Consider the following 23,564-nt stretch of genomic DNA (forward strand, 5'->3'; position numbering starts at 1 on the left):
CGATCGTCATCCTAGCATCCCACAGAGCATCCCTCCTGTCTGCCTCACCAAGAACTCTGGAACTGATGAGCCAGACACGTACTGGAGATGCCTTGGTAGGACACGTGGGCGCCAGAGGGTGGGAAGAGAACTCTATACTCTGGGTACTAGGGACTGTGTTAGCCAGCAAAGTAGAAACCCCTGTTAGTTTTTGTAACAATTTAATTGAGGGTATTCCAGGGCTGAAAAAGCAAACAGGGAGCACTGAGGTAACAGTAATTGGAGGAAGAAGCTGCCATCCCTAAGTCGCCGAGGGGCGGGGGCAGGGTAGGGGGAGGAAGTTGGAGTCTGGATTTGGCTGCTTGGAGGAGGGGCGCTGATTAGGATTCAGAGCTCGGAGGAGGGCTGGCCGCACGGCCACCTGGAGAGTGGGTGGCCCTGGGCCTCAGGAGCCCCGGGAAGGGGTGCCCCATGGAACTGGGGCACCCCTGAGGGAACGTGATGTGGCTGGGAACTGGCACACGTGCTGCTGGGGTGAGGAACATCCACCAGGCCGGAAGCTTCCCCCCTCCCTCTGTCCCCCTTGGGTGGGTGCACCGGAGCTGCAGATGGCAGCCCAGCACCGGGCAGGTGCAAACCTGGAGGGGCCGGAGGAAGCAGGCCGGAGAGGCTTCTTCCCTCCTGGTGCGGTTCAGGCCTTCCTGCAGCCGGGCCACCAACCGAGCCCAGCTCCTCTGAGGCCCCCTCACGAAAGAATGCTTGGGCAGGCAGCTTCTGGAGCTCCTCGGGTTCGGCCTGCCTGCAGTTCGTACCTGACCTGCAGAGATGTCTGCCCTTCTGCCAGAGTGGGGGCCAGGGCGACCCTGGGGCAGAGGAGGTGGGTGAGCCAGAGTCCCCTGGGGACCGCCCGTAGGACGAAGGAGTGAGCAGTTACGCTCTCACCCGGGGCCAGTCCTCGTGGAAGGGGTGGGAGGGTGCGCTGGGACCCCCGCTAGCCGGTGCCAACGCGGGTCAAGGCCAGCTGTCCCCACGTGGAAGCTGGATCAAGCCACGCACCAGGGCGCAGGGGGCTGGAGGCATCAGGGGCGGGGCCCGGAGACGGGGGCGGGGCGGGAGGCCTCCGGCGCAGGCGCAGTCCCGCCCGTCCTGCCCACTCTGGCTGTGGCGGCGCGAGGCCTGCGGCGGGGACGCGGACGTGAGTGCGTGCGCGCGGCCGCCCGGGGTCCGGGCTGAGGGGCTGCGGGGCTGCGGGGCTGCGGGGCTGCGGGGCGCGGGTCCGGGGCGACGGGCGCGCGCAATCGCGGCGCGGCGGGCGCCCGCGGGGTCCTTGGGCCCGACCGCCCGGGCTGGTCCCGTCATGTGATCGCGCAGGCCGCGCGCTCCGGGCCCTCCGGAAGATCCGGGGTGACTCAGCGCCCCCGGGTGCGCCGGGGCCACCGCGATTAGCCGCTGCTTCCCAGCCGGGGCGGACCCTCCTGGCCCCTGGTGGTCACCTGTGGGCTGGCCCGACGGCCGTGGCCCCAAGCTCCTGGTCCCGGTCGGGGGTCCCAGCGAGTTCCTTTCCTGAGCTCGCCCACCTGTACTGCGTACACTCTTAACGGTGAGGGTCACCGTCCGTGGTTCATTTAATCCTCATCCCCACCGGTGAGGCACATGCTGCACCAAGGCACAGAGAGGCTCGTTCGTTTCCTCAGGGTCACACAGCGGGTGTGAACCCACGCGAGAACGCTGCCCCCGGTGCCGACTCAGGTTGTCTGAGCACCAGGTGAGATGGAAGTATCCAGAAAACGGGTGCTCCACCCCTCCCCCCTCCCCGGGGGGCTGCAGGGCTGCGTGGCGTTTGTGCGAATCCCGGCTCTCCCACCGTGGGCAGCCAGAGGAGCTTCCCCCCGCCCCCACTTTCTTTGATTCCGTGGTTTTTAAACTTGTAACATGTCCACGAAACGTAAGATTTATCATATTAACCATTTTTTTTTTTTTTTTTTTTTCTGTACGCGGGCCTCTCACTGCTGTGGCCTCTCCCGTTGCGGAGCACAGGCTCCGGACACACAGGCTCCGCGGCCATGGCTCGCGGGCCCAGCCGCTGCGCGGCATGTGGGATCTTCCGGGATAGGGGCACGAACCCGTGTCCCCTGCATCGGCAGGCGGACTCTCAACCACTGCGCCACCAGGGAAGCCCGTATTAACCATTTTTAAGTGTACGATTCAGTGGTATCTGTCCCTTTCCTTTTAGCACCTTAACTCCTGGTTTGTTCTGAAGGAAGGGGGAGTGAAAGGGAGATACGGTTGTTGCAGGTGTTAAAAGCTGACACCCAGGGGTGGCCTCAGCCAAGGGTGTACATCTCAGTGACTTGTCAGTAGGTGACTCCACACTGGGTCAGGGTGAAGGCCTCGTGTCCCTTGTCCCCCCCAGCCCACATCTCCCGGGTGGTCCAATCTCACTCCGCCACCACCACCGTGGAAACTGTTGTCTGTTTCTGGACCTTTCCTGGGCCTGGGCCCTGCCGAGGTCTCTCCCCAGCAGGTGCTTCCCTTTCCGTTGCTCCGTAGTATTCCAGAGTTCCAGGTCCAGTCACTTGCTTTTCAGGGCAGGAGCGATGATGTCCCGTCTGGCGCCCAGGTGGCCTGCGTGGCTCTTCTGGTGGCGGGCGGCCTGCGCTCAGGGAGTCTCCGCACAGCAGAAGACATGGGCAGGGGCGTCCAGGATCCCTGGGCCGGGCGGCCCTTGGGGGGCCACGGGCACCAGCCCCCTCGTTCGAAGAGGCAGCTCCTCGGCATTCTCTTGTGCTCCCGAGGTGGCGCTGACGCGGGAGCGCTACTCCGTGCGGCGGCTGCCCTTCTCCGTGGTGTCTGAGGACGACCTGGCCGCCCTGGAGCGCATCGTCCCTGGCAGGGTCATCACAGACCCAGAGGAGCTGGAGGCTCCCAATGTGGACTGGCTGAGGACGGTCCGAGGTGAGTAAGGGTCTGTTCATGCTTCACGCTTGACGGGACGGATGGGCTTGAGAAACAGCATGAGATGAGGTGAGGCCGGTAGGAGCTCTGGGTGGCGTCACATAACGCTTTTCTTATGCACGACATCTACACATTAAAAGATGAAACAGCGCCTCCCCCCGCCCCCTCCCAGCTGCTCCGAGGTGGGTGTGTGTGTTAACTACTGCTCACTTCCTCTCAGCACCTGCATGAGTCTCCCGGGGCCACCTGTGTAACAAAGAACCACATACCAGGCTCAAAACGACGCTTTTTATCCTCTCCGTTCTCAAGGCCAGAATCTGAGATGCAGGCGTGGGCAGGGCTCCCTCCAGGGGAGGGCCCTCCCTGCCTCTGCCCGCTCTCGGGGGCTCCAGGTGAGCTCGGCCCGTGACAGCGTCACTCCAGTCCCTCCCTCTGTCCTCACGTGGCCTCTCCCCTGTGTCCCCTCTCCGCTCTCCTGTGAGCATGCCTGTCCTTGGATTGAGGCCCCACCCTAATCAGGACGATCTCATCTCAAAGATCCTTGACTTAATTACGCCTGTAAAGACGCTTTATCCAAATACAGTCACCTTCGCGGGTTCTGAGGGGTGGGAGGTGGACGCATCTTCTGGGAGGCCTGTTCTCCCCAGTGCAGCTTCCTCTCCTCCACTGTACCAGCGGTTCTCCTCCTGGACCCAGCACACCCTCTTGATAACAGAGATTTCCTAATACCCTGTGTTCTCTATTGAAATGATTTCAGAGATAAAGTGACCTACTTCCTTAGTTACGGAAACCAACGTGATGTTCTTGCTACAATATTAAGGAGAGCTAGAAGACAAGCAATTTACAACATGGGGACATATTTAAACCTGTAATTCCAGGACACGCTGGGCAGCCAGGTCCTCAGGCTGGGCCTGGATCCAGCGCACTCGGGACTGAAAAAGAGTAGTGGAGGGTATGCTGTGCTGTTGACTCGGACACCCTGAGGGCGGTGCTGCCGGCGGGAAAACCTCCAAACCACAGTGCAGAGTCTTGAGCGAGTGGAACTGGGGCGGAGGCGCAGATAACGGGGCGGCCCTGTCCCTGTGGGAGGCCCGAGACATTGGACAGCCTTCGGCTCCACTTCTCTGCTGGGGCGCCCTGGAGTGGAAGGGTGTCCAGCCCCACCCTGCCCACAGGGGCGGCACTGCCCCCGCTGAGAGGCCCCGCCCAACAGGCGGTGATCCTGGAGGCCAGAGAGGGTGATGCCCACCCCGGCTCAGCCAGGCCAGTCGTGGTCCCGCCTTGGTGCTCCTGTCTGGGCGGACAGACCTCAGTGCCCAGCCCCACGCAGGGCGCCCCATCGTCCCCGAAGCCCGCGTGCTCCTGCTCTGGGGTGCCCCAAGCGGGCGGGGGCTGCAGTCTCCTGGGGGCCCTCCTCCCTGTCAGCCACCCTCCTGGGGTCCGGGCAGCGGGCAGCCTGCCCTGCGTGCCTGTGTGGAGGACCCCTCCGGGCTTCCTGTCTCCCTGAGTTTGGGGGGCCGCGCTGGGCCTGCTCAGCTCTGAGTCCAAGGGCTCAGGGCCCAGCAGCTGCTCAGTGGGAGTCTGTTGGGGAACTTGGTGAATTTTTGTCGAAATACCCCTTTATATGGCTTTCTTTTGGAGAGAAAGCCTGTCTAAATTTTTGATCATTTTAATCTCAGAGTTACGTAGGAAATGTAAGCTAACAAAAGCTGATTAGGGTCTTTTAATTTTTCTTAAAAAGTGAGATTTTATTTGAAATGGAAGCTTATTGAATATTTCTTTCTTCAAAACTTAGACCACTCGCTCGTGGGTGAACCCCACAAACTTTGCACCTGCACCGAGTGAAAGGCTGGGGCCCTGGACGTGCAGATGGACAGGAGGCTGACCTGGGGGTGACAGCAGGAGCAGGGGTTGGGCTGCGCTCCACGTGGCCGTGAGTGCCCCGGAGGCCCCCCCAGCACAGACCGTTTTCTCTGACCTGGGAAAGCCTCTGGAAGGGCGTTCCTAGAGCAGGAACAGCCAGCCAAGCCTCAGAGCAGGGCTGCACTGGGCTCCTTGGAGGAGTCATGAGACCTGAGACCGCATGAGCAGCCAGAGTGGATGGAGGCGGGGAGGTCGGGGAGGGGCGGGTCAGCGAGGCCTCGAGGGCCCCGTGCGTCCTGACCTTTCCTGCGAGCTGATGGAGAGTGCGGCCGTAGGGCCACGGCGGAGGGGGCCTGCGCTGTGACCGGCTGCAGTGGGTGTGCGAGGGGCCGGGTGCCTGGGCGGGGGGCTGGCCGTTGAGTAACGGTTGGCCGTTTGGATGGGAGGTTGGCTGACGGCTGGACGAGGGTGTGAGGGAAAGACGGCAGGCACGCAGGGACGTTTGGCCTGAACAGTAGCAAAAACTGGACCCGTCTGCTGAGTTGATGAGGAAAGTGACCGGAAGGGTGGGTCTGTGCGGGGAGAACCAGGAGTTTGGGTTTGGACACGTTCACATGGCCACTTGGGGGGGCCTGTCGGGCCGTGGAGCAAGCTAGTCAGGTCTAGGGCGGGGCAACACCAGCCTTCCGAGGAGGCTGATGACCGCTGTGCTCAGTGGAGGGGCGAGGGGCCAGCCAAAGGGGCGGAGCACCAGGGGCCGGGGGAAGAAAGGCAGGGAGGTGGGGTCGTGGGGTCAGATGCAGCCGCAGGGACAGGCTGAGACGGGCCACGTGGGCATCATTGGGGACACGTGCGAGGTTCTCCGTGGCGTGAAAGGGATGCATGCGCCCCTGGAGCCGGTCCTGGGGTGTGAGGGGCCAAGAGGGGCAGAGAAGTGGGTGGGGTTTGAGGGCTCGGGGGTCAAGCGAAGGGACTTTCCGTCTTTAGTTCTAGGATGACAGGGCCGTCTCGGCAGGTTTGTGGTATCATCGGGGATGACCAGGTGGAGAGGGAAACGTGACGACACAGGGACAGGAGGAACGTCCTCAAGGAAGCGTCAGGGGGCCACAGTCCCGTGGGTGGTGCAGATGCTGGGGCGGGGGGCAGCTTGTTCTGCGGGCCACTGGACGCCAGGAGGCCAGGTCTGAGTCCTGCTGTTGACGGTCTCCATGGCCCGGCCAGCAGGCTCCTGCAGAGGGTGGGCAGGAGGTCCTGGGCCTCAGCTCTGCCCTGTCGTGTGCAAGCAGCCCCGATGTACGACGTACACAAGGGGTGGCAACCAGGCATGCTGTGCTGACCCTGAGGTCGGTGGGCACTGACATTCCCGGGACTCAGCTGGGAGACCGAGAACCGGGGGCGCCACCAGGTTCGTGTGAGTGAGGACGGCGCCTGGATGAGGCCCCAGGGGAGGAGTGCGCCTCTGACACCCCAAGCCCCGAGGTGTTCTGAGGGAGGGAGAGGGGTCAGTGCCCTAGGGCTGCACGGGAAGCAGAGACAAGAGGCAGGAGTGCCGGAGCAGCTGCGCCAGGGCACGGGGCGCTCAGGAGGCAAGGAGAGTGGATGGCCTCCTGGGAGTGAGGCACCTGGAAACGCTGGGATGCTGCTGGCAGGTGGTGGGCGGGGTGCTGAGCGAGCCTGGATCCAGGGCGGTCCCCCTGCAGGGACAGCCCCCAGAGCACTGTGAGGGTGCTGAGAGGGAGGAAGGCCGCAGTGGGGTGGTGTCCGGAGCCTGTGCAGCCGGCCTTTCCGTCTGTCCCCTCGCTGGCCTGCGCATCCCGGCCTGTCCGGGCTGGATGCTCCTTCCCTCCAGTCCTGGGCGGTTCCCCCGAGTTGCCTCTGATGATTCTCTGCTCTGTGCTCCGTTCTCTTTGTAGGCTCCCCTTATTAACACATTGGACCGTTTTCTTTTTTTTTTTTTTTTAATTTTTTGCTTTATAACAAATTTAATCAGTTATACATATACATATGTTTCCATATCCCCTCCCTTTTGCGTCTCCCTCCCACCCTCCCTATCCCACCCCTCCAGGTGGTCACAAAGCACCGAGCTGATCTCCCTGTGCTATGTGGCTGCTTCCCACTAGCATCCTTTCCCCTATGAGAAAGTAAACTTCCCAGGGGCGGGAGAACTCGTCTGTTTTTATTCTCTGTGCCCATCACAGGGCACATAGGGTGGGCGCTCAGGTGTTGCTGAGAAACAGTGTGTGAGTGAAACCGACAGGAGCCTCGGAGGTGACCAGGGTCCCTGGACTGTGCTGTTCTAAAGGATCTGGATGCCAAACAGCCAGCTGCCTGGGCAGACACGGTTCATTTGATGAAAAGCAATTGAGAAATGGCTTTCAGAATAAAAAAGGGTAAGGTAGCAGCCACAGCCCAGTCTCAGAGCTCCATGAAATCGCTGGCCAGCAGGAGCACCTGCTAGACGACCCGCTGTCCTCCTGCAGCCTCTTAGCCACTTAAAGTACTGATACTTCCCACAAAATAGAAAGGGTGGAAAGAGACTTGTTGTCTTGGAGGCAGTGGTCAGCAATGCCAACAGACGAGGCCACGCTGGACATCAAATAAACCGTGACAGCAAAGAATTGTAACCAATGAACAACCTAAGAACCCATGAGCCCGCACTGCTGTGATTAAATAGCCAAGGACACAAATACATGAGAGGGAAGGGGAGGCCCCTTCTTACAGCAGAAGGTTGACTCGAGTGCGGGCGGACGGATGGATTTAGAAACATCACCCCTGGTACCTGTCCTGAGAACAGATTCAGGTAAGGATGATCAGCAGACGCTGAAGTTCACGGGCGACCGTTTGCGGGGCGACAGGGTATTGACGTAGCCTCAAGCGTCTCTGCAAGAGACACATATTAATTACAAGGGAAACCCAGTAACTTTCAGTGGGGAAGGCGGGCAGACGCCCCTACCCTGGGGCCCTGCCACCCTGCTTCCCAGGACCACAGGCCACCACCCATTGGCCCTCCGCCTCCTCCAGCTAGAGACAGGCCGCTCCTGCCATCGGGTTTTGGTCTTTGAGGTTTGTGGGCCAGCTCCGCCAGGAGGTGGGACACACCCCCGCCGCGGGGTGACCATGCGGCTTCTGTCTCGCAGGCTCCAGCAAGGTGCTGCTGAGGCCCCGGACGTCCCAGGAGGTGGCGCACATCCTCAGGTACACGCCCTGCCCACTCTCTCTCCTGCGTTGCTCACCCGTGGTTTCCTCACAAGCACAGGACACAGAACGGGCAGACCCCGTGAAGTGGGCAGTGACCGGGGCCGGGGAGGTGGCGGGAGCAGTGCCAGCCTGAGCAGGGCTGAGCCCGGAATCTTGGACCCTTGGGGTACCAGGTGGGCCTCGGGTGGGGAGCGGCTGCAGACTCGAAGGGCTGGGCAGGGAAGGAGACGGACCTTTTATTGAGAAATGTGTTCTTTGATGTTTTATATCAATACACTCTCGTGTTTATTATAGAAAAATTGGAAAACGTACAAAACCATAAAGAAAAAAAATGCAAAAGCAACCAGTAATTTCCCCTCCAACGAAAACCACTGATGACATTTTGGTGTGTTAGCTCAGCATCTTTCTTGCGCGGGTGAGGGTTTTTAGATGTTACCACATTGTATCTACAGCGTCAGAGTCTTTTTTCCCTTCCGTTGGCAATATCCGTGCCTGTTTCTTGTTGCTAATTATTCTTCCACGCCACTTTCATTGCATGGAAAGTGTGTGCCCTGTGAGTGCTTTGTCCCCACGGTGGCACGTTGAGGTGTGTCCAGTGCTTCAGAATAGCTGGCAGGTGGGCGGGCGCCCCGGCCTTCGCAGTCAGAGCCACGGCTGGAGGCTGACCGCGTGGCAGGCGGCTTTTTTGACGCATGTGGGCAGCCTGCTTCTCGGGGCAGGTGCCCTGCTGCCCAAATCCTGGCCCATTGGGGCGCTTGTCGCTTCAGGTCTTTGTGCAGTGGGAGCCTGGTTGGGGATGAGGTGCTACTGATGAGTCTGACATAGATCTGGAGGGCGGTGGGCGAGGGAGGGGCATGCAGCCAAGGTTAAAGGGGAGAGGAGACGTTGGGTGTGGAGGTGGGAGGGAGCCCCGAGGGCTTGGGGGCTGCGGTTCTTTAGGTGAACAGGGAGGGCTGCAGCTGTTGCTCGGACTGTCTGTACTTGGAGGAGTGGTGTCTCAGGGCAGCTGGGGCCTCAGCCGTGATCTGGGAAGATGCCGGCCGCCAGCTCCCCGGGTGGCTGTGTGATGGACGTTTGTCCTCTCAGACTCCCATTGTGCGTGGGGGCCGAGGAGGCTCCCCCTCGAGGCTGCGGCAGGAGGGCCTTGGGGTCTCACGGCCCCAAGAGTGTCCCCCTGGGCTGGCGGTGTGGGAAAGGGGCCCTGATGCTGGTCCTGTGCGTGTCCCAGGTACTGTCACGAGAGGAACCTGGCTGTGAGCCCACAGGGGGGCAACACGGGCATGGTGGGGGGCAGTACCCCCGTCTTTGATGAGATCATCGTGTCCACTGCCCTCATGAACCAGATCGTCAGCTTCCACAACGTGTCCGGTAAGGCCAGCTGCCTGTCAGGACCTTCCCTCTGAGCTGCGGGGCTAGGCCGTGGGGGACCCGGGCCTGGGGAGGGCCCAGAGGCCACCACCACTCCACCCGAGCCGGGCCCCCGGGTGCGTCTGCAGGGGGTTGTTATTCAGTTGGTTACTGGGGTGACTCACCCCTTGGGCTTGGCCTGTTTCTGCGGCCCCTTCAGATTGACATTTCCTGGCCGTGCCGGCCCTTCCCAGGGCGTGCAAGGCGTCTAAGGGGCTCCGTGCTCATGAAGCTCGGGGCTCAGCAGCGGCAAGTTGGTGCCTCTCGGGCAGGACATATGGGTGGATCGTGCTGTGTGGCAGGGGTACCTGGACACTGGGTGGTGTCGAGCAGCATGCTGGCCTCCACCCACTCGATGCCAGCAGCACCTCCAACCCAGATCACCTCCAGAACTGTCACGTGTCCCCAGGGGCAGAATCACCCCCACAGTTGAGGGCCACAGCCTTGTAGCAGCCCTCCGTTTACGGCTCCCTTGCATAAGCGTGTGGGGGTGGGTGTGTGTGGTGTATGTGAGGTTTTTTTCCTCCATTTTGCCTCACTGTTTTTTTTCTTTTCTCATGAAGGCATCTTCTGGGGAGGGATGGGGACACGCCCCTTTTCCTCCTCGCCCTGGTTCCGGGTGGACGCCCCTTCTGGGGGTTTTCGCCTGCAGGGCCCCCCTGCGTGGTCCGGCTGGTCCTGAGCTAAGAGTCCCCGCGGGCGCTCTGGTTGCTTGGCAGGGGTCCTGGTCTGCCAGGCGGGCTGCGTCCTGGAGGAGCTGAGCCGGTACGTGGAGGAACGGGGCTTTGTCGTGCCGCTGGACCTCGGGGCAAAGGGCAGCTGCCACATCGGGGGGAACGTGGCGACCAACGCGGGCGGCCTGCGGTTCCTGCGCTACGGCTCGCTGCGAGGGACGGTCCTGGGCCTGGAAGTGGTGAGCTGGGGACCCTGTCGCGGCTCAGCGCTGGCCCTGCTTCCAGGGACACCTGGCCGGGCTCGCTCTGGTCCCCAGGTCGGTCCCAGGGTGGCTGACTTACCCAGTGGTCAGCTTGCGAGGTCTCTGGGTGAGACCCCCTGTCAGGTCCACCCTTGCTCCCTGCAGACACCTGGGGTGGTGCAGGCCCAGCATGGGGGCTGCCCTCTTGGGCCCCGGGTGGCGCAGGTGCATGAGGCCACCTCGGGGATGGGGCCTCGTCCCAGCCTGGAGATCCAGGTTCCCACTGTACCAGCCCCGGTCTCCTCTCGATCCCACCAGGGCCTTGGGGGTTACACGTAGCACTCCGCTTTCTGGCTTCCCACGAGGTGATGGCGTGTCCGCTGCCCTCCTGTCCCTGTGAGGAGCTGCCGTGGGAAGCTGGAGCAGCTTCCCGGACCAGCAGCATTCTGCCCCCCAGCTTCCTGGTGGCTCGTGGTTAGAGGAGCCCCGTGGCGCCACTGTCACCACCCCTAGGGCTGTTGAGTCTGCGAAGCACACCTCGGGGCTTTCTAAAGCAAGGGCCCTCTGTTTACCCAAGGAGGGAACGACTTCCATCTGCTAAATCACGAGGTTCCTGTAGCTTTGTCCTCTGGATGCAGGTTATTTTTTATTGTAACTCACTTTCTCATTTTCACAAGCTCTTTCACTAAGCTTCTGACTAAATGAACCAAGCAAGACTCAGGATGGGCTTACAGAGCATGACTCAGGGGCCTGTGGATGAGGAGTGCAGGGGTGGGGGGCCTGATGCACTGCCATTCTCTGCCCTACTCCACCCCGGGTGCACCCTCCTGCACCCCATGTGTGCCCTGCTTTGGGCCAGCTTCCCTTGAGAACTGGGCCCTGAGCTTCCTGATCGTGGTCATAGTGGGGGATTGTCACTGCATCCGGGGAAGAGAAGCCCCTCTTTCAGCCTGTTGGGGTGACTTCAGGCCTGGTGCCACCCTAGGGACCCCTCTGTTCCTGGACCAAAGTGGGGCGGGGGACTGATGACTGGCTCAGCTTTCTCAGGGTGCCCTGGGCTGGGTCGGCCTCCCCAGGGCACCTGCTGGGGCCGTGGGCTGACGCAGGAGCGCCCGTCTCTGCTCCCTCCCAGGTGCTGGCCAACGGCACCATCCTTAACTGCCTCACGTCCCTGCGGAAGGACAACACGGGCTATGACCTGAAGCAGCTCTTCATCGGGTCGGAGGGCACCCTGGGGGTCATCACCGCCGTGTCCATCTTGTGTCCGCCCAAGCCCAGCGCTGTGAATGTGGCTTTCCTCGGTAGGTGCCCTCCGGCTGCCCCTCGAGCGGGTTCTCAGGCTGAGCTGCCGTGTGCGGTCCCTCCTGTTTCTCTGGGCTTCTCACTGTTTCCGAAGGGTCTGGGACCTGGCCTTGTTGGTGTCTGCAGTGGGGTTTGGGCAGAGCACACACTCTATTCTGTAACAAAACTGGGGCTTCGCATGTTTCATCCACCCAGCATTTGTTATTTAGGCAGCTTATGCAGTGAGATTCACAGGGAAATGACGTGGTTTGGCGCAAGATCAAGGGCAGGAGTGTGTTCATCACAGGGTCGGGGGGCAGTAATTCGTCCCATCTGTAAGCCAGCCCTCGCCTCCCCTGTCTTGGACCACCTGTCTCTGCGAACACGTTGGGACATTTCCCTCGCCGGCCGTTCACGTTCTCTGCTCCCCTTCAGAGCAGGCTTGAAAAACGGGCTCATGTCTGCTTTGTTCCGGTCCCTCCACCACCTGTTTGCATCTCCTCTCCCGCTGTCATTCAGCTGCGTTAGCTTAACTGCGGCCTCCGCTCCTCTGCTGGTCCAGAGGCCCATCTCTGGGAGGTCCCCGCACCTTGCCCGGCGGTGGGGTCCAGGGCCCCCAGTGGCTCCCACCACGCACGGGTTCTTGTCTTGAGTCCGTCAGTCTCTGATCTCTGGTGGTCCTTACTGTTATTTTCCACACGTGCCATTTTCTTCGTCCCCTGCGTCAGGCCTTCCTCCAGAGGCCACGTGCCTTGTGAATACGTCCTCCGTCATTTCCTGTCATGGATGCCTGCTGCTGAGTTCTTGCTTTGAGTCTGTCCAAAACCATCTCCATTCACCCCATTCTTGGAAGACACTCTCGCGAGCACAGGCTGGCATCTGTGCCCTTTCGTCCTATTGAGGATGTCACTCTGCGTGGCTCCGTGGCTGTTGGTGACGTCAGCCAGCCGTCCTCTGCTGCTGCTGCTCTGAGGGACTCTCCCTCTTGTTCTTTGGCCAATTTAAAGATTTTCTCTTTACCTTTGGCGTTTTATGGGTCTCGGTGTGTTGTGTGTGAGAGTACGTTTCTTTTTCTCTCTGGGTTTCCTGAACTTCTTAAACCCATGGCTTGGTTCTCCCACTTGCATAAGTTTCCTGCCACCCCCCCTCGTCAGCGGTTGCCCCCATTTTGCTCCCCTCTCAGGACTACCATTAGACGCACGATGGAGCCTATCAATCTGTCCACCCTCCCTGTGTCTTACCTGCACCCGAGTTTCCATCCTGTCTCACTCTGTGATGCGTTCTGGAAGGTTTCTTCTGATCTGTTTCCAGTTCACTAACGCTCCCTGCGGCTGGGGTTCATATATCACCAAACCCGCCATGTCCAGCCCTGCGTCTAGCTGGGAGGCCTGCACATGTTCCTTGGGCCTCAGCCCCTGAGCTTCACTCGCGGGATCTTCTCTCCAGACCCTCCTCCCTGACCTCCACACGACCTCTCAGTGCCTTCCCATCCCTGCCCAGAAAGGCCAGGTGGCCCACCCCTCCCCGCCTGCTGACATATCCACGTCCCCTCTCTGCCTTGGGCCGCTTGGTGGTCAGCTCCAGGCACCGGGACACCATGGAGAGCTCGGGGGTCAGTAAATGTGCCTTGAACGACTTGCTGGGCCCTGGGTGTTGTCAGAGACACACAGCTAAGCCGTTTTCCAGGGCGGCCCGTTGCTGGCCCTGTGTTTGTGGACTTTCCAAGTGGCTTCCTGAGCGTCGGGGCTCTCAGGCAGCCTTTTCTCTTCCTCTAAGATGCCTGTGACCTACAACGTGGTGGCTGACCCGGGTGGCTTGTCCCGCTCCGCGAGGCTGCCCAGCTCAGCAGTGCCGTTGCCAAGAGACGGGTCGGTCTTGCTGCTTGAAAGGGGGCTCAGGTGGGCCCGTAGGTAAGGCCCTGCCTCCGCATGACCAGCTCGCCTGTCTTTTTCCATGTCTGTTGCAGGCTGTCCTGGCTTTGCTGAGGTTTTGCAGACCTTCTGCACCTGCAGGGGCATGCTGGGCGAGATCCTGTCCGCATTCGAGTTCATGGATGCCGAGTGCATGAAGCTGGTCGGGCTCCACCTCCGTCTTGCCTGCCCTCTGCAAGGTACTGTCCCCTCCCGCTGGCAGCGCCCACCACCCGTATTGTGCCGTTTGATGTGTGGGCTGATCGGAGCCTCCGTCCCGTCTGTGAAGTAGGAGATGGCAGGGAGTGTCGCCATGGTTCCGGCATCCCCGTAGTTGTTGAGAGCAGAATTCTCCCTGAAATTCGTTTTACGTACGCCCCCGGAGTTCAGTCAGATGCTGTCGGTCGTGCCGTAGCCCTGGGGTCTTTGGAACAGCCAGATGCACAGTCAGGGATGCCCTCCCGGCTCCTGCACTCCCTCCCGGCTCCTGCAGAGGTGTCATCCCGGGAAGTGCTGGCCCTTGGAGCTCAGCCAGCTCGTTCTGATTTAGCCAGTGAGCTCGTCACGCCCAGGTCTTTAGTCCATGCTCTGTGTAAAGCTAAGTCCATGCAGCTATACACCTTGGTATTTTCGCTTCTGGAATCGACCCGGAAGAAATGATCATTGTGTTACCCCAGGCTGCCATAACAGAACACTACAGCCTTAATAAAACGAAATTTATTTCCCCCAGTTCTGGAGGCTGCAAGTCCAAGACCAGGGTTCCATCGGGGTTGGGTTCTGGTGAAGGTCCTCATGGGGCGTCTTCTGTGTGTGTGTGGGAGAGACCTCTGGAGTCTCTTCCTCTTCCCATGAGGGCACCAGCCCTGAAAGATCAGGGCCCCACTCTTAGGACCTCATTTAACCTGCATTACCTCCCTAAAGGCCTAATTTCCAAATACAGTTGCATAAGGGGTGGATTAGGGCTTCACCATGGGAATTTGGGGTGGGCGGTTACACAGTTCAGTCCATAATAGTCATAAGTGTGGAAAGAACTTTATGCTTTAAGTTTTTACTGAGGTATTTGTTTTCGTATAAAATAGGAAACCACCTGTCCAGGCTAGAGAGATAAGACATGTACGGCTGTTGGAAAGATGGAGGGTCCCTGGGGGCGGGGAGTGAAGGGTCCCTGGAGGCACAGAAGGTCCCTGGATGGTTGGAGGGCCCCTGGGGTGTTATTGGCCACTGCAAAGTGCTGGGCCTCCCCTTTAGCCCACAGTTTGGTAAGAGGGGTCCCTGGGGCGCCCCCACCCCATCCAGGCACCCAAAGTACAGCTTTGTGCTGTCTCCAGGGGGCCTGACTTCTCTTACAGTGAAAGACCTCTTTTTAAACTGTCTGAAATTCAGCCCGAGTAGCCAGTGGCTGCTCTGCGGGCAACATGAGCGCCGTCAGGGGTACTAGAGCTGCGGCTGGCCTGGACCTGTCCTGGCTCGGCCGACCGCCTTCCCCTCCGCTTTCCCTCTGCCCCTCCAGAAAGCCCGTTCTACGTCCTCATCGAGACCTCGGGCTCCGGGGCGGGGCACGATGCGGAGAAGCTGAGCGGCTTCCTGGAGCAGGTGCTGGGCTTGGGGCTGGTGACCGACGGGACCCTGGCCACCGATCAGAGGAGGATCAAGGTGTGTGAGGGCTGCGGCCCTCGTCCTTCCCATGACGCCTGAAGTTGGATTGTGGGTTGTGGCTGAGCGTGAGCAGGTGTCTGCAGCTGGGCCATCTGTCTGGGCTGGGTGCCCCATCCCTGGGGGGTGGTGCCACCTGCCTCGGTGCCCGCTCTGGTCCTGCCCTGTCTGGGCTGCTGGCTCCTCAGCCCCGTTCTCAAACGTCGGTGCCAGGGGCCCAGCTGGGTGACACAGGAGGGGGCTGGGCCAGCATCCTTCCTGGGTGGGTGAGGGGTCAGGAGGACGTCCCTGAAGGGGCATTTGAGCACAGATGGATGCGGGGTGGGGAGTGAGTTACCTGTGCAGGTGCACAAAGGCCCTGAGGGGCTGGTGCCTGCTGTGTTCCAGACAGAACTTTCTGGAGAGGGTGGGATTGGAGCGCAGTGAGAGAGGGTGGGCAGACAAGGGGGCAGCAGGGCTTGTGGCTGCACCAGGACGTGATGGACGTGAGTGGGGCTCAAGGAGCCTATGGGCACAGGGGACGGGCAGGACCGGCCGGCTCAGGCCGGCCGTGCAGGGATGTGGTTGGACTCTGGGTGTGTGAGGGGCATCAGGCCAGAGGGGCTGCTGATGGTCAGTGTGCGGGAGGTGGGTGCTGAGCAACCCTCTGCTGTAAAAGTCTGTGAGAGAGCTGGGGAGATCCGGACGCTGACTGGATATTCCGTGGTGGTGAGGAATTATTGTTATTTTTTCAGGGGTGATCATTGCACTGGGGGTGTGTTGAAAAAGCAAGAGAAAGGAGTTTTTGCCTTGCCAAGGAAGTTGGCTTGCCGGGAGGTTTCCTGAAATGGGGAGTGGGGGGTGGAGGGCGGGGCAGGGATGAGGCCCAGGTGGGACGGGCGTTCCCAGGCCCTCTGTTCTCTGACGCGACAGGGAAGGCGTTCTCGCGAAGGACAGCGTGACCATGATGAGGCCGCCCTGCCTCTCTGCTCCCTCAGTCCCTCCCCGTGTCCTCCAGCCCAGGCCCGGGATGTCCCCCGTCTGCCATGGTCCTCCATGCCTGCCCTGCCCCTGCCCTCGCTTGGGGCCCCGTCATGGGGGTCACAGGATCTGTTCCAATTGTCCTGAGAGGGGCCCTGGGTCCCGGGGGCCAGCCTGTGGCCTCATTCGGGGACCTTGTCCCATGTGGACTCTGGGACAGAAGCCACACACCTGTCACGATGCAGAAGGTTTCTGTCACCTGGAGGGTTTCCTCGCCTCGCGACCCTGTGGTCACCCCGCAGCAATGCAGCATCGCTGCCCTGCCCGCCCGCTGCAGGTGACCATGCCCGTCCCCTCACTTCCAGATGCTGTGGGCCCTGAGGGAGAGGATCACTGAGGCCCTGAGCCGGGACGGCTACGTGTACAAGTACGACCTCTCGCTGCCCCTGGATAGGCTCTACGACCTCGTGAGCGACCTGCGGGCCCGCCTCGGCCTGCACGCCAAGCACGTGGTGGGCTACGGCCACCTGGGTGAGCGCGGCCCGCGGTGCGGGTGGAGACCTGGGGCTGAGGGGGAAGGACCCGCGTCCTCGCCACGTGGTCTCTGGGGCCGTCTCGGAGGCGGAGTGCAGGGTCCGGGCTTGGCTGGGGCAGTGGGAGGTGGGCCCTGAACGCGGGGGTCTTGGGGTTTGATGAAGGGGCCTCACCCCTCCCTCCTCAGATGGAAGGATCTTAAAAGCAGTTCAGATAATTATTTTTTGCAGAAAAGTCACGCAAAATGAAAGGAACTGTTTCATTCCCCCTTCATTCTTGGCAGCCTTTGGAACTGGGCATCTCAGAGCCCCGTCCACAGGACAGGTGTGCTGGGGCGGGCCCCGCTGGGACCTCCATCCACGTCTTCAGGGTGGGATTCAGCAGTGCCTCCTGGGATTGTGAGGGTTTGAAGAGGTGCGGTGAGGGGCACACGGCGGAGGGCTGGCCCTGGCCCAGCGTCGCTCTGAATGCTTGGGTGGAGGGATTCCACTTTCAGGAACTGAGGCGGAACGTTGCACTTGTTGAATGCTTTTTCTGGGTCTACCCAGGTGCCCAGTGCTGGTTTTCCTTTGACCAGCCAACAAGGCTCATCACTCCAGACCTCTGAGGGCAAGTGGACCTGTGTCCCAGGATAAGCCCAGCGTGGCCTTGATCCTTTTTGTGTCTTGTTTGATCCCGTTTACTTATCCCATGTAGGGCTTTCTCCATCCTGTCCTGTAAGGCTTCCTTCTTCTGTCCAGGCTGGATGTTGGTCTCAAAGTCCTAAAACGATTTGGGGGTCGTCTCTGGCAGAGTCTGTCGGGTTGGAATTACCTTCTCCCTGAATGTTTGGTAGAACTTGTAAATGAGGGTATTTGGGCCTGAAGGTTTTGTGGGTATTTTGGGGGGGGGGGATTGACTACAGAGAAATTTCTTTAACAACTAGAGGGCTCTCCTAGCTTTCCTTTTCTTCAGAATTGGTTGTGGTAATTTTTTTTCTGGGCATTAATCCATTTCTTCTAAGCCTTTGAGTATATTGGCGTTACCTTGTTCATATTATTCCTTTGTTTCCTTTGTGCCATGTCCAGCCTTTGGGGAGGGGGGCAATTTGACTGCTGATTTGGTTTGCTTCTTGTCTCTGTAGACTGAAGAAAAATGAACAACCGAAAAGTTGTGAGTTAAGTTGTATTCGGGGACCATACTGAGGACATAGGCTGGGAGGCAACCTGTCAGATAGCTCGAAGGGACGGCTTCAAAGAGTCAAAAGAGGAACCAGGATATAGAGGAGTTTTTGTAGTCGAATATCAAAATATTACTGCTAATCACGAAAAGCAGACCACTGAAGTTAATGATTTTAGTGCTTTTCTTTTTTTTAAATTTATTTATTTATTTTATTTTTTATTTTTTGGCTGCGTTGGGTCTTTGTTGCTGCGTGTAGGCTTTCTCTAGTTGCAGAGCATGGGCTCTAGGTGTGCGGGCTTCAGTTGTTGTGACTCGCGGGCTTAGTTGCATCCGCGGCATGTGGGATCTTCTCGGACCAGGGCTCGAACCCGTGTCCCCTGCATTTGCAGGCGGATTCTTAACCGCTGCGCCACCAGGGAAGCCCCAGGTTCCACCCTGTCTGATGGCACTTTCATTATCTTTCGGGTCTGAATATTTTCTCATTTCCATTTTCATTGCTTCCTTGATCCATGAGGTAGGCAGAATTGTGTCTTTAAATTTCCAAACATATGGGGGTTTTCTAGCCCTTGTAAAGACCATGGGCTTGTTGACTGTGCTGTGGGCAGAGAGCTGGGTGGAACTCACCTTCAGTTGAAGCGTGGTCCCTGGCCCAGGGTGCAGCCAGTTTCCATGTCCGTTTGGTGGGTGCCTGAGAGGAGTATGCTCCCTGCAGACACTCCAGATAAAGTGTGCACTCTGTGCCGCCCCTTTCCTGGAACTTGCTCAGCTGTCGGCTGCCGAGAGGAGCCCCAACTGTGACAATAGACCCCTCTGCTTCTCCTGGTGCCTCTGCTAATTCTGAAGATAGGAGATGTGGGCTGTCAGTTTGATGCCGAAAGCTCGGCCTCGGTGACCAGCGCCGAATGGAATCTCGGAGACAGAGTTTTGGGTGAAGTAGAAGAGAATAGCTTTATTGCTTTGCCAGGTAGAGGAGGACACAGCGGGCTTGTGCCCTGAAAAACTGTGTCCCAGCCCGGGAGGATTTGGTGAGGAGTTTTATAGCCATGGTTCAAGGGCGGGGTTGCTGATGAGATCAGGGTGTGTGCAGGGCCTGCGCTCCTTTCATCTGGCCTCAGGTGGTCTTTTCTGGAATGAAGAATGCTGACATCTTCCATTTGTTGGGGGTTTTAGTTCTGTAAAGAGCTCAAATACATTGTTCTGTGCGTCCCTTGAGGAGGGACCAGGACCCTGGCCCAAGGCTGCACTGTTGTTTCTTGGCTGCTCCTCCCTCGTCTCTGCATCCCCTCCCTTCCCTAATTAGCAGCTGTTCGAATCTGCCCTTTGGAGCTCAGGGAAGGTCATGGAGGCTGAACAGAGAGGCTCCCTTGCCCAGGAGCCCCACAGGGTCCTGCTTGGTTTCAGTTAGAACTTGGACTTATAGGGCGTCTTAGCAAAGAACAGTACATCTTTGGAGATGGCACAGTTGAAGAAAGAGGACAGAACTTCCAGGCAGCAAATTGTGGGAAGGTGCATAAACACACAAGGAAGCTAATGGATGCGAGGCTTGTGTAGACCAAGGCCAGAGTTGTCTCAGGTGGGTACCCTGACCTTGCTGGAATGTGGGGACACCTTTACACACTCATGTTCTGCTTTTAAGTGGACGGAGGGCAGAGAGCTTTTCTTGTGCCTGTTTCTTTTCAATTGCCTTCAGCTCAAAATAATCCTTATGCCAAAGCAGGCTGTTTTGAGGTGGCATATTTTGTAATTTACATAGACTGTAGTTACTCAGTGACCTGGATTTGTCTGACTTTGGGCTTTCTGTTTGTCTTTCATTTCTTCTATTTCTTTTTCTCTGATTTATTACCTTCTTTTGGTTGGTGTTTTTCTCATATAACTTGTTTCCACTTACTGATGAGGGAATTGTGCCTATCTGTGCTTTTGGCAGTAGCCCTAGAACTGTAGCCGTATCAGGGCAGTCCTACCTCACCAGGGTTGGAAGTTCATCAGGATCATGATCCCCCTCCCAAACAGTGTGGTGGTTCATTTTGTGTGTCAGCCTGGCTGGGCTGTGGTGCCCAGATGCTTGGTCAGACACCAATCTAGATGTTGCTGTGAAGGTATTTTAAAGATGAAATTAACATTTAAATTGGCAGACTTTGAGTAAAGCAGATTACCCTCCATGATGTGGGTGGGCCTCATCTAAGCAGTCGAAGGCCTGAAGAGGAAGACACAGGTGTCCCCTGAGGGAGCGGGGATTCTCCCCACAGCCTCTGGACTCGAGCTGCAGCATCTGCTCATCCCCAGGTCTCCAGCTGCTGGTCCGCCCTGCAGGCTGGACTCCCACATCCCCACAGTCGTGGGCCAGTTCCTTGAAATTGACCTCTCTTGGTCCCTCCATCCTCTTAGCCCTCTCCCTCCCCCCTACCCCCACTCTGTACATTACGTGCATCTGCAGGTGTCCTCCTGGTCTGTTTCCCTGAGAGCCCTAATCAGTACTTAGGGCAGGGATCTTGGGACCCTGTCATTTTGATGTTACCATCTGCTCCTGGTCACACACTGTGTTTTGGAGTGTGTTCCATCGTGTTTTTTAGCCCCAGATAGCAGCAGTGCTGTTGTTATTACTCCACGAGGTCAGTGTTTGTCTAGACTCACCCACACCTCTGGTCCTTCTTTGACCTGGGGTCACAGCCCTGCCTTTAGAATTGCCTCTAGTGTGGGAAAGTAGGTGACAGCATGTCTCGGGTTTTATTTACCTGAAAATGTATGAATTTTGTTCTTCAGTGGTTTTTTTCCCAATGGATTTCAAAATTCTCTGTTGACAGTTCTGTTCTCTGCAGAGTGAAGACATCATTCTGCCGTCTTGACGTCTGTTGCTGCAAAGTTAGCTGTCAGCGAGTGTGGTTCCATTGAAAGGAGTCCATTTTTTTCCTTTTTGTTCCTTTTAAGATCTTTCCCTTTTTCTCGGGGTTCCTTGGCTTCACTCTGCTTGGTTTAGGTGAGCGTCGGCATGCCCTGCTGGGGTCTGGTGGGCTTGGCTTTTAGAAATTGCTCCCCTGTTGTCTCTGCAAATATTGTCTCTCCCCACCCTCCCCTTCTTTCTGGAGCTTCAGTCGAGGGCTCACGATGTCCCCACGCGTCTGTCTCTGTTTCCTGTTGTCTGTAGCTCTGATCCTCTGTGTGCTTGATTTGTTTTCCATTTCATTAATCTCTCTTTGCTTGTTGACATTTCAGTGACCGTATTTTTCATTTCTAGAAGATCAGCCTGGGTATTTAAAAGCTTTCCCTGGTCAGTGTCTTATATTTTTTCCTCTCTCATTTCTTTAAACACGTGAAACATTTATTTTCTGTTTCTGGAAATCACCAGGTCGCAGGTCCTTGCGGGTCTTGGTCATCGTGGTTTCTTTTCTGTGTGTTTGCAATTTTGGGCTCATGTATCTTAGGCTTGTATCTGTGGGAATTATTTGAGGCCGAGTTGGGGTGATTTGCCTGTGCAGGAGGTGGGGAGGGTAGGAGTGGGGCTGGGTCCCGGCCCGCAGCCGGGAATGGCCCTGGGGCCACCGGGGCCCTGTGAACTGTGCTGCAAGCCCATGCAGGCTGGCTGCTGGTGTGGATATCTGAGTGTCAGTGGAGATAAGCTTCTCTCTCCGCAGTGTTTCCCTTGGGAAAGACCCTTGTTTTCAGAGCCTTCGCCCTGAGGGTATCTGTGGGAACCATTTTTGGTGGGAGAGGGACCCCGGGTTTGCTCCCTGCATCTGACGAATGTGCATGGAGGGAGGGGGTCACAGGGTCAGAGGCCCCCAGGTCACCTGGTCCGAGGCCTCCTGGGCACTGGGGACCCAGGTCTGTGGTGGCATCGGTGGTCCAGCCTGGGGCTCTCTCAGGTCGGGCGGGTGTTCGTCCCTCTCAGTCTGGAGCCCTCGGGGAGGGGTTGGGGGGTAGGCTGTGCGGGTGGAGTTGCGGGGCTGGGGAGAACTTGGAGAGAAACGTATGTGAAGCCAAGGGAGCTGCAGCCCCAAGAGGAGGGGAATGGTCACCAGCAGGTCAGTGGCCAGTGACGTGAAGGGCTGGAAGCCGGCTGTGAGGGGAGAGGCGGGTGGGGCCAGCACTACCCCGGGTAGCCTCTAGGCAGGGCAGGGGCGGGGCTGGGGGCTCTCGGGAAAGGGGGGCCCAGCCTGACCTGCGCGTCCCTCCAGGGGACGGCAACCTGCACCTCAACGTGACAGCAGAGGCCTTCAGCCCGTCGCTGCTGGGCACCCTGGAGCCCTACGTGTACGAGTGGACGGCCAGGCAGCGGGGCAGCGTCAGTGCCGAGCACGGCCTGGGCTTCAAGAAGAAGGATGTCCTTGGCTACAGCAAGCCACCCGAGGCCCTGCAGCTCATGCAGCAGCTCAAGACCCTCCTGGACCCCAAGGGCATCCTGAACCCCTACAAGACGCTGCCCACCCGCACCTGATGCCCTCTGCGGTCAGCGGGAGACTCGGGAGGGGCCTCGATCCTTGGCTTTGCTTGTGGGGCGTGCCTGCAGGGCTGGCGTGGGCTCACAGGGCCTCCATCCGACGGAGCCAGCGGCAGGCGGGGTGACCAGCCCCCTGGTTGGCAGTGGGGAGCTGTCCCTGTGGAGCCTGGGACACGTGGCTCTATGCAGGATTCCTCCGGGCGCTCTGCCGGTTCTGTTGGGTGGGCCGAGTGGAGAGGGCTGCCCTGTCCTCGCTCCATCCTCGTGGCGGGCACTCCGTCCCTTTGCAGGTCCTGGACAGGCCAGATGGGTGAGCAGTTCTGCCTAATCAGAATAGACCAGGTCGCCCCTGCTTTGCCTGTGGCCCCGGGATTCCACCTTGCGGGGTGCAGCTCTGGGAGGGGGCACGGGTGGTCCTTCCGCTGGTCCCCGCGCCGTGTGAGCCTCCGAGGTGCCCTGGGCAGAGGTGGTGAACTGCACGTGGGCAACAGAGCACCGTGCGGTGGGTGCACGCGGAGCTCTGACCAACAGAGCCTGGGCCATCGGGCGCTTTACGGATGACTTTTAGTCCCATTTGAGCCAGAGTGACAGGAATGCCCCCCACCGTGGAAGGTGTCATTTCCCCCGTTTTCCAGAAGGCCCATGAATTGGCAAGACCGTTGTCGGAAGACAGGCATATTGGTTTCTTGCACTTGGTGGTTTGCTGTGATGTGTCTTTCCGGTTCTGCTCTGACCACGAATGTCAGTAGTGCTGGGTGAGAAGCCCCGCCAGGCACAAGCATCTTCAGTAACCCCGACCGGGTCCTCCCCATTGACCTTGGCCCCTGGGGCAGCTGCTCGGGCTGTGGAGACAGTCTGGGAGGCTGGACACGTTTTCTGTTTCTGGTTGCCATGAACTTCCAGTAAAAGTGGCAATTAATCACGATACTCTTCTTCCTTCTGTTCTTAGAAAAATAACCTCATAAAAGCCCAGGTGAAGTGCCCGTGTACCGTTCCTCAAGCACCCGAACGTCAGTGACCCGGGGCCTGGCAGTCTGTGTGTGGGGACAGGGCATCCCTGTCCCCGTCCCCCATCCCCATGCCATGTCCCCCGTCCCTGTCCCCCACTGTGTGACTTGGAGCCCCGCCTCATCGGGCCCCTGAGGCGTGGTCTCACGTGGGTAATGTGCAGTGAGGGGCTTTGTGATGCAGAGAGACCTCCTATAAAAAGTTTTCGGACTAAGCAAGTTTATTTTGGAGAATTAAAATAATGCATGGATTATTAGAGGGCTTAAAACTTTGAGGCATTTCCTGCTAGAGTAAGGGTGGGGCT

General features: G+C 58.8%; 1 protein-coding gene across 5 annotated transcripts; it reads left to right on the forward strand.

Moving 5' to 3' along the window:
* Nucleotides 1-209: 209 nt before the first annotated feature.
* Nucleotides 210-23,177, forward strand: D2HGDH (D-2-hydroxyglutarate dehydrogenase). Of its 5 annotated transcripts, none has more exons than XM_081242353.1 (10): nt 210-513; nt 2,567-2,934; nt 7,935-7,992; nt 9,224-9,363; nt 10,122-10,315; nt 11,451-11,619; nt 13,566-13,709; nt 15,020-15,162; nt 16,488-16,653; nt 21,990-23,177. In XM_081242353.1, the coding sequence occupies exons 2-10, from the start codon at nt 2,577-2,579 to the stop codon at nt 22,247-22,249; spliced, it is 1,632 nt and encodes a 543-aa protein (XP_081098479.1). In that variant the 5' UTR covers nt 210-513; nt 2,567-2,576; the 3' UTR covers nt 22,250-23,177. The 5 variants fall into 5 exon arrangements, with proteins under 5 accessions (XP_081098479.1, XP_081098477.1, XP_081098480.1 ...); XM_081242351.1 differs by lacking the exon at nt 210-513 and adding an exon at nt 1,129-1,174; XM_081242354.1 differs by lacking the exon at nt 210-513 and adding an exon at nt 1,160-1,178.
* The last annotated feature ends 387 nt before the right edge of the window (nt 23,178-23,564 follow it).

Source organism: Mesoplodon bidens (assembly GCF_964165515.1).
Source record: "Mesoplodon bidens genome assembly, chromosome: 8".
NCBI classification, from domain to species: Eukaryota; Metazoa; Chordata; class Mammalia; order Artiodactyla; family Ziphiidae; genus Mesoplodon; species Mesoplodon bidens.

Excerpts from the sequence above, each read along its gene's own strand:
- D2HGDH (XM_081242353.1), top strand. The coding sequence starts at position 2,577 with ATGATGTCCCGTCTGGCGCCCAGGTGGCCTGCGTGGCTCTTCTGGTGG. Across the intron at positions 2,935-7,934 it reads CTGGCTGAGGACGGTCCGAG|GCTCCAGCAAGGTGCTGCTG; the intron begins GTGAGTAAGGGT and ends TCTGTCTCGCAG. Across the intron at positions 11,620-13,565 it reads TGTGAATGTGGCTTTCCTCG|GCTGTCCTGGCTTTGCTGAG; the intron begins GTAGGTGCCCTC and ends TGTCTGTTGCAG.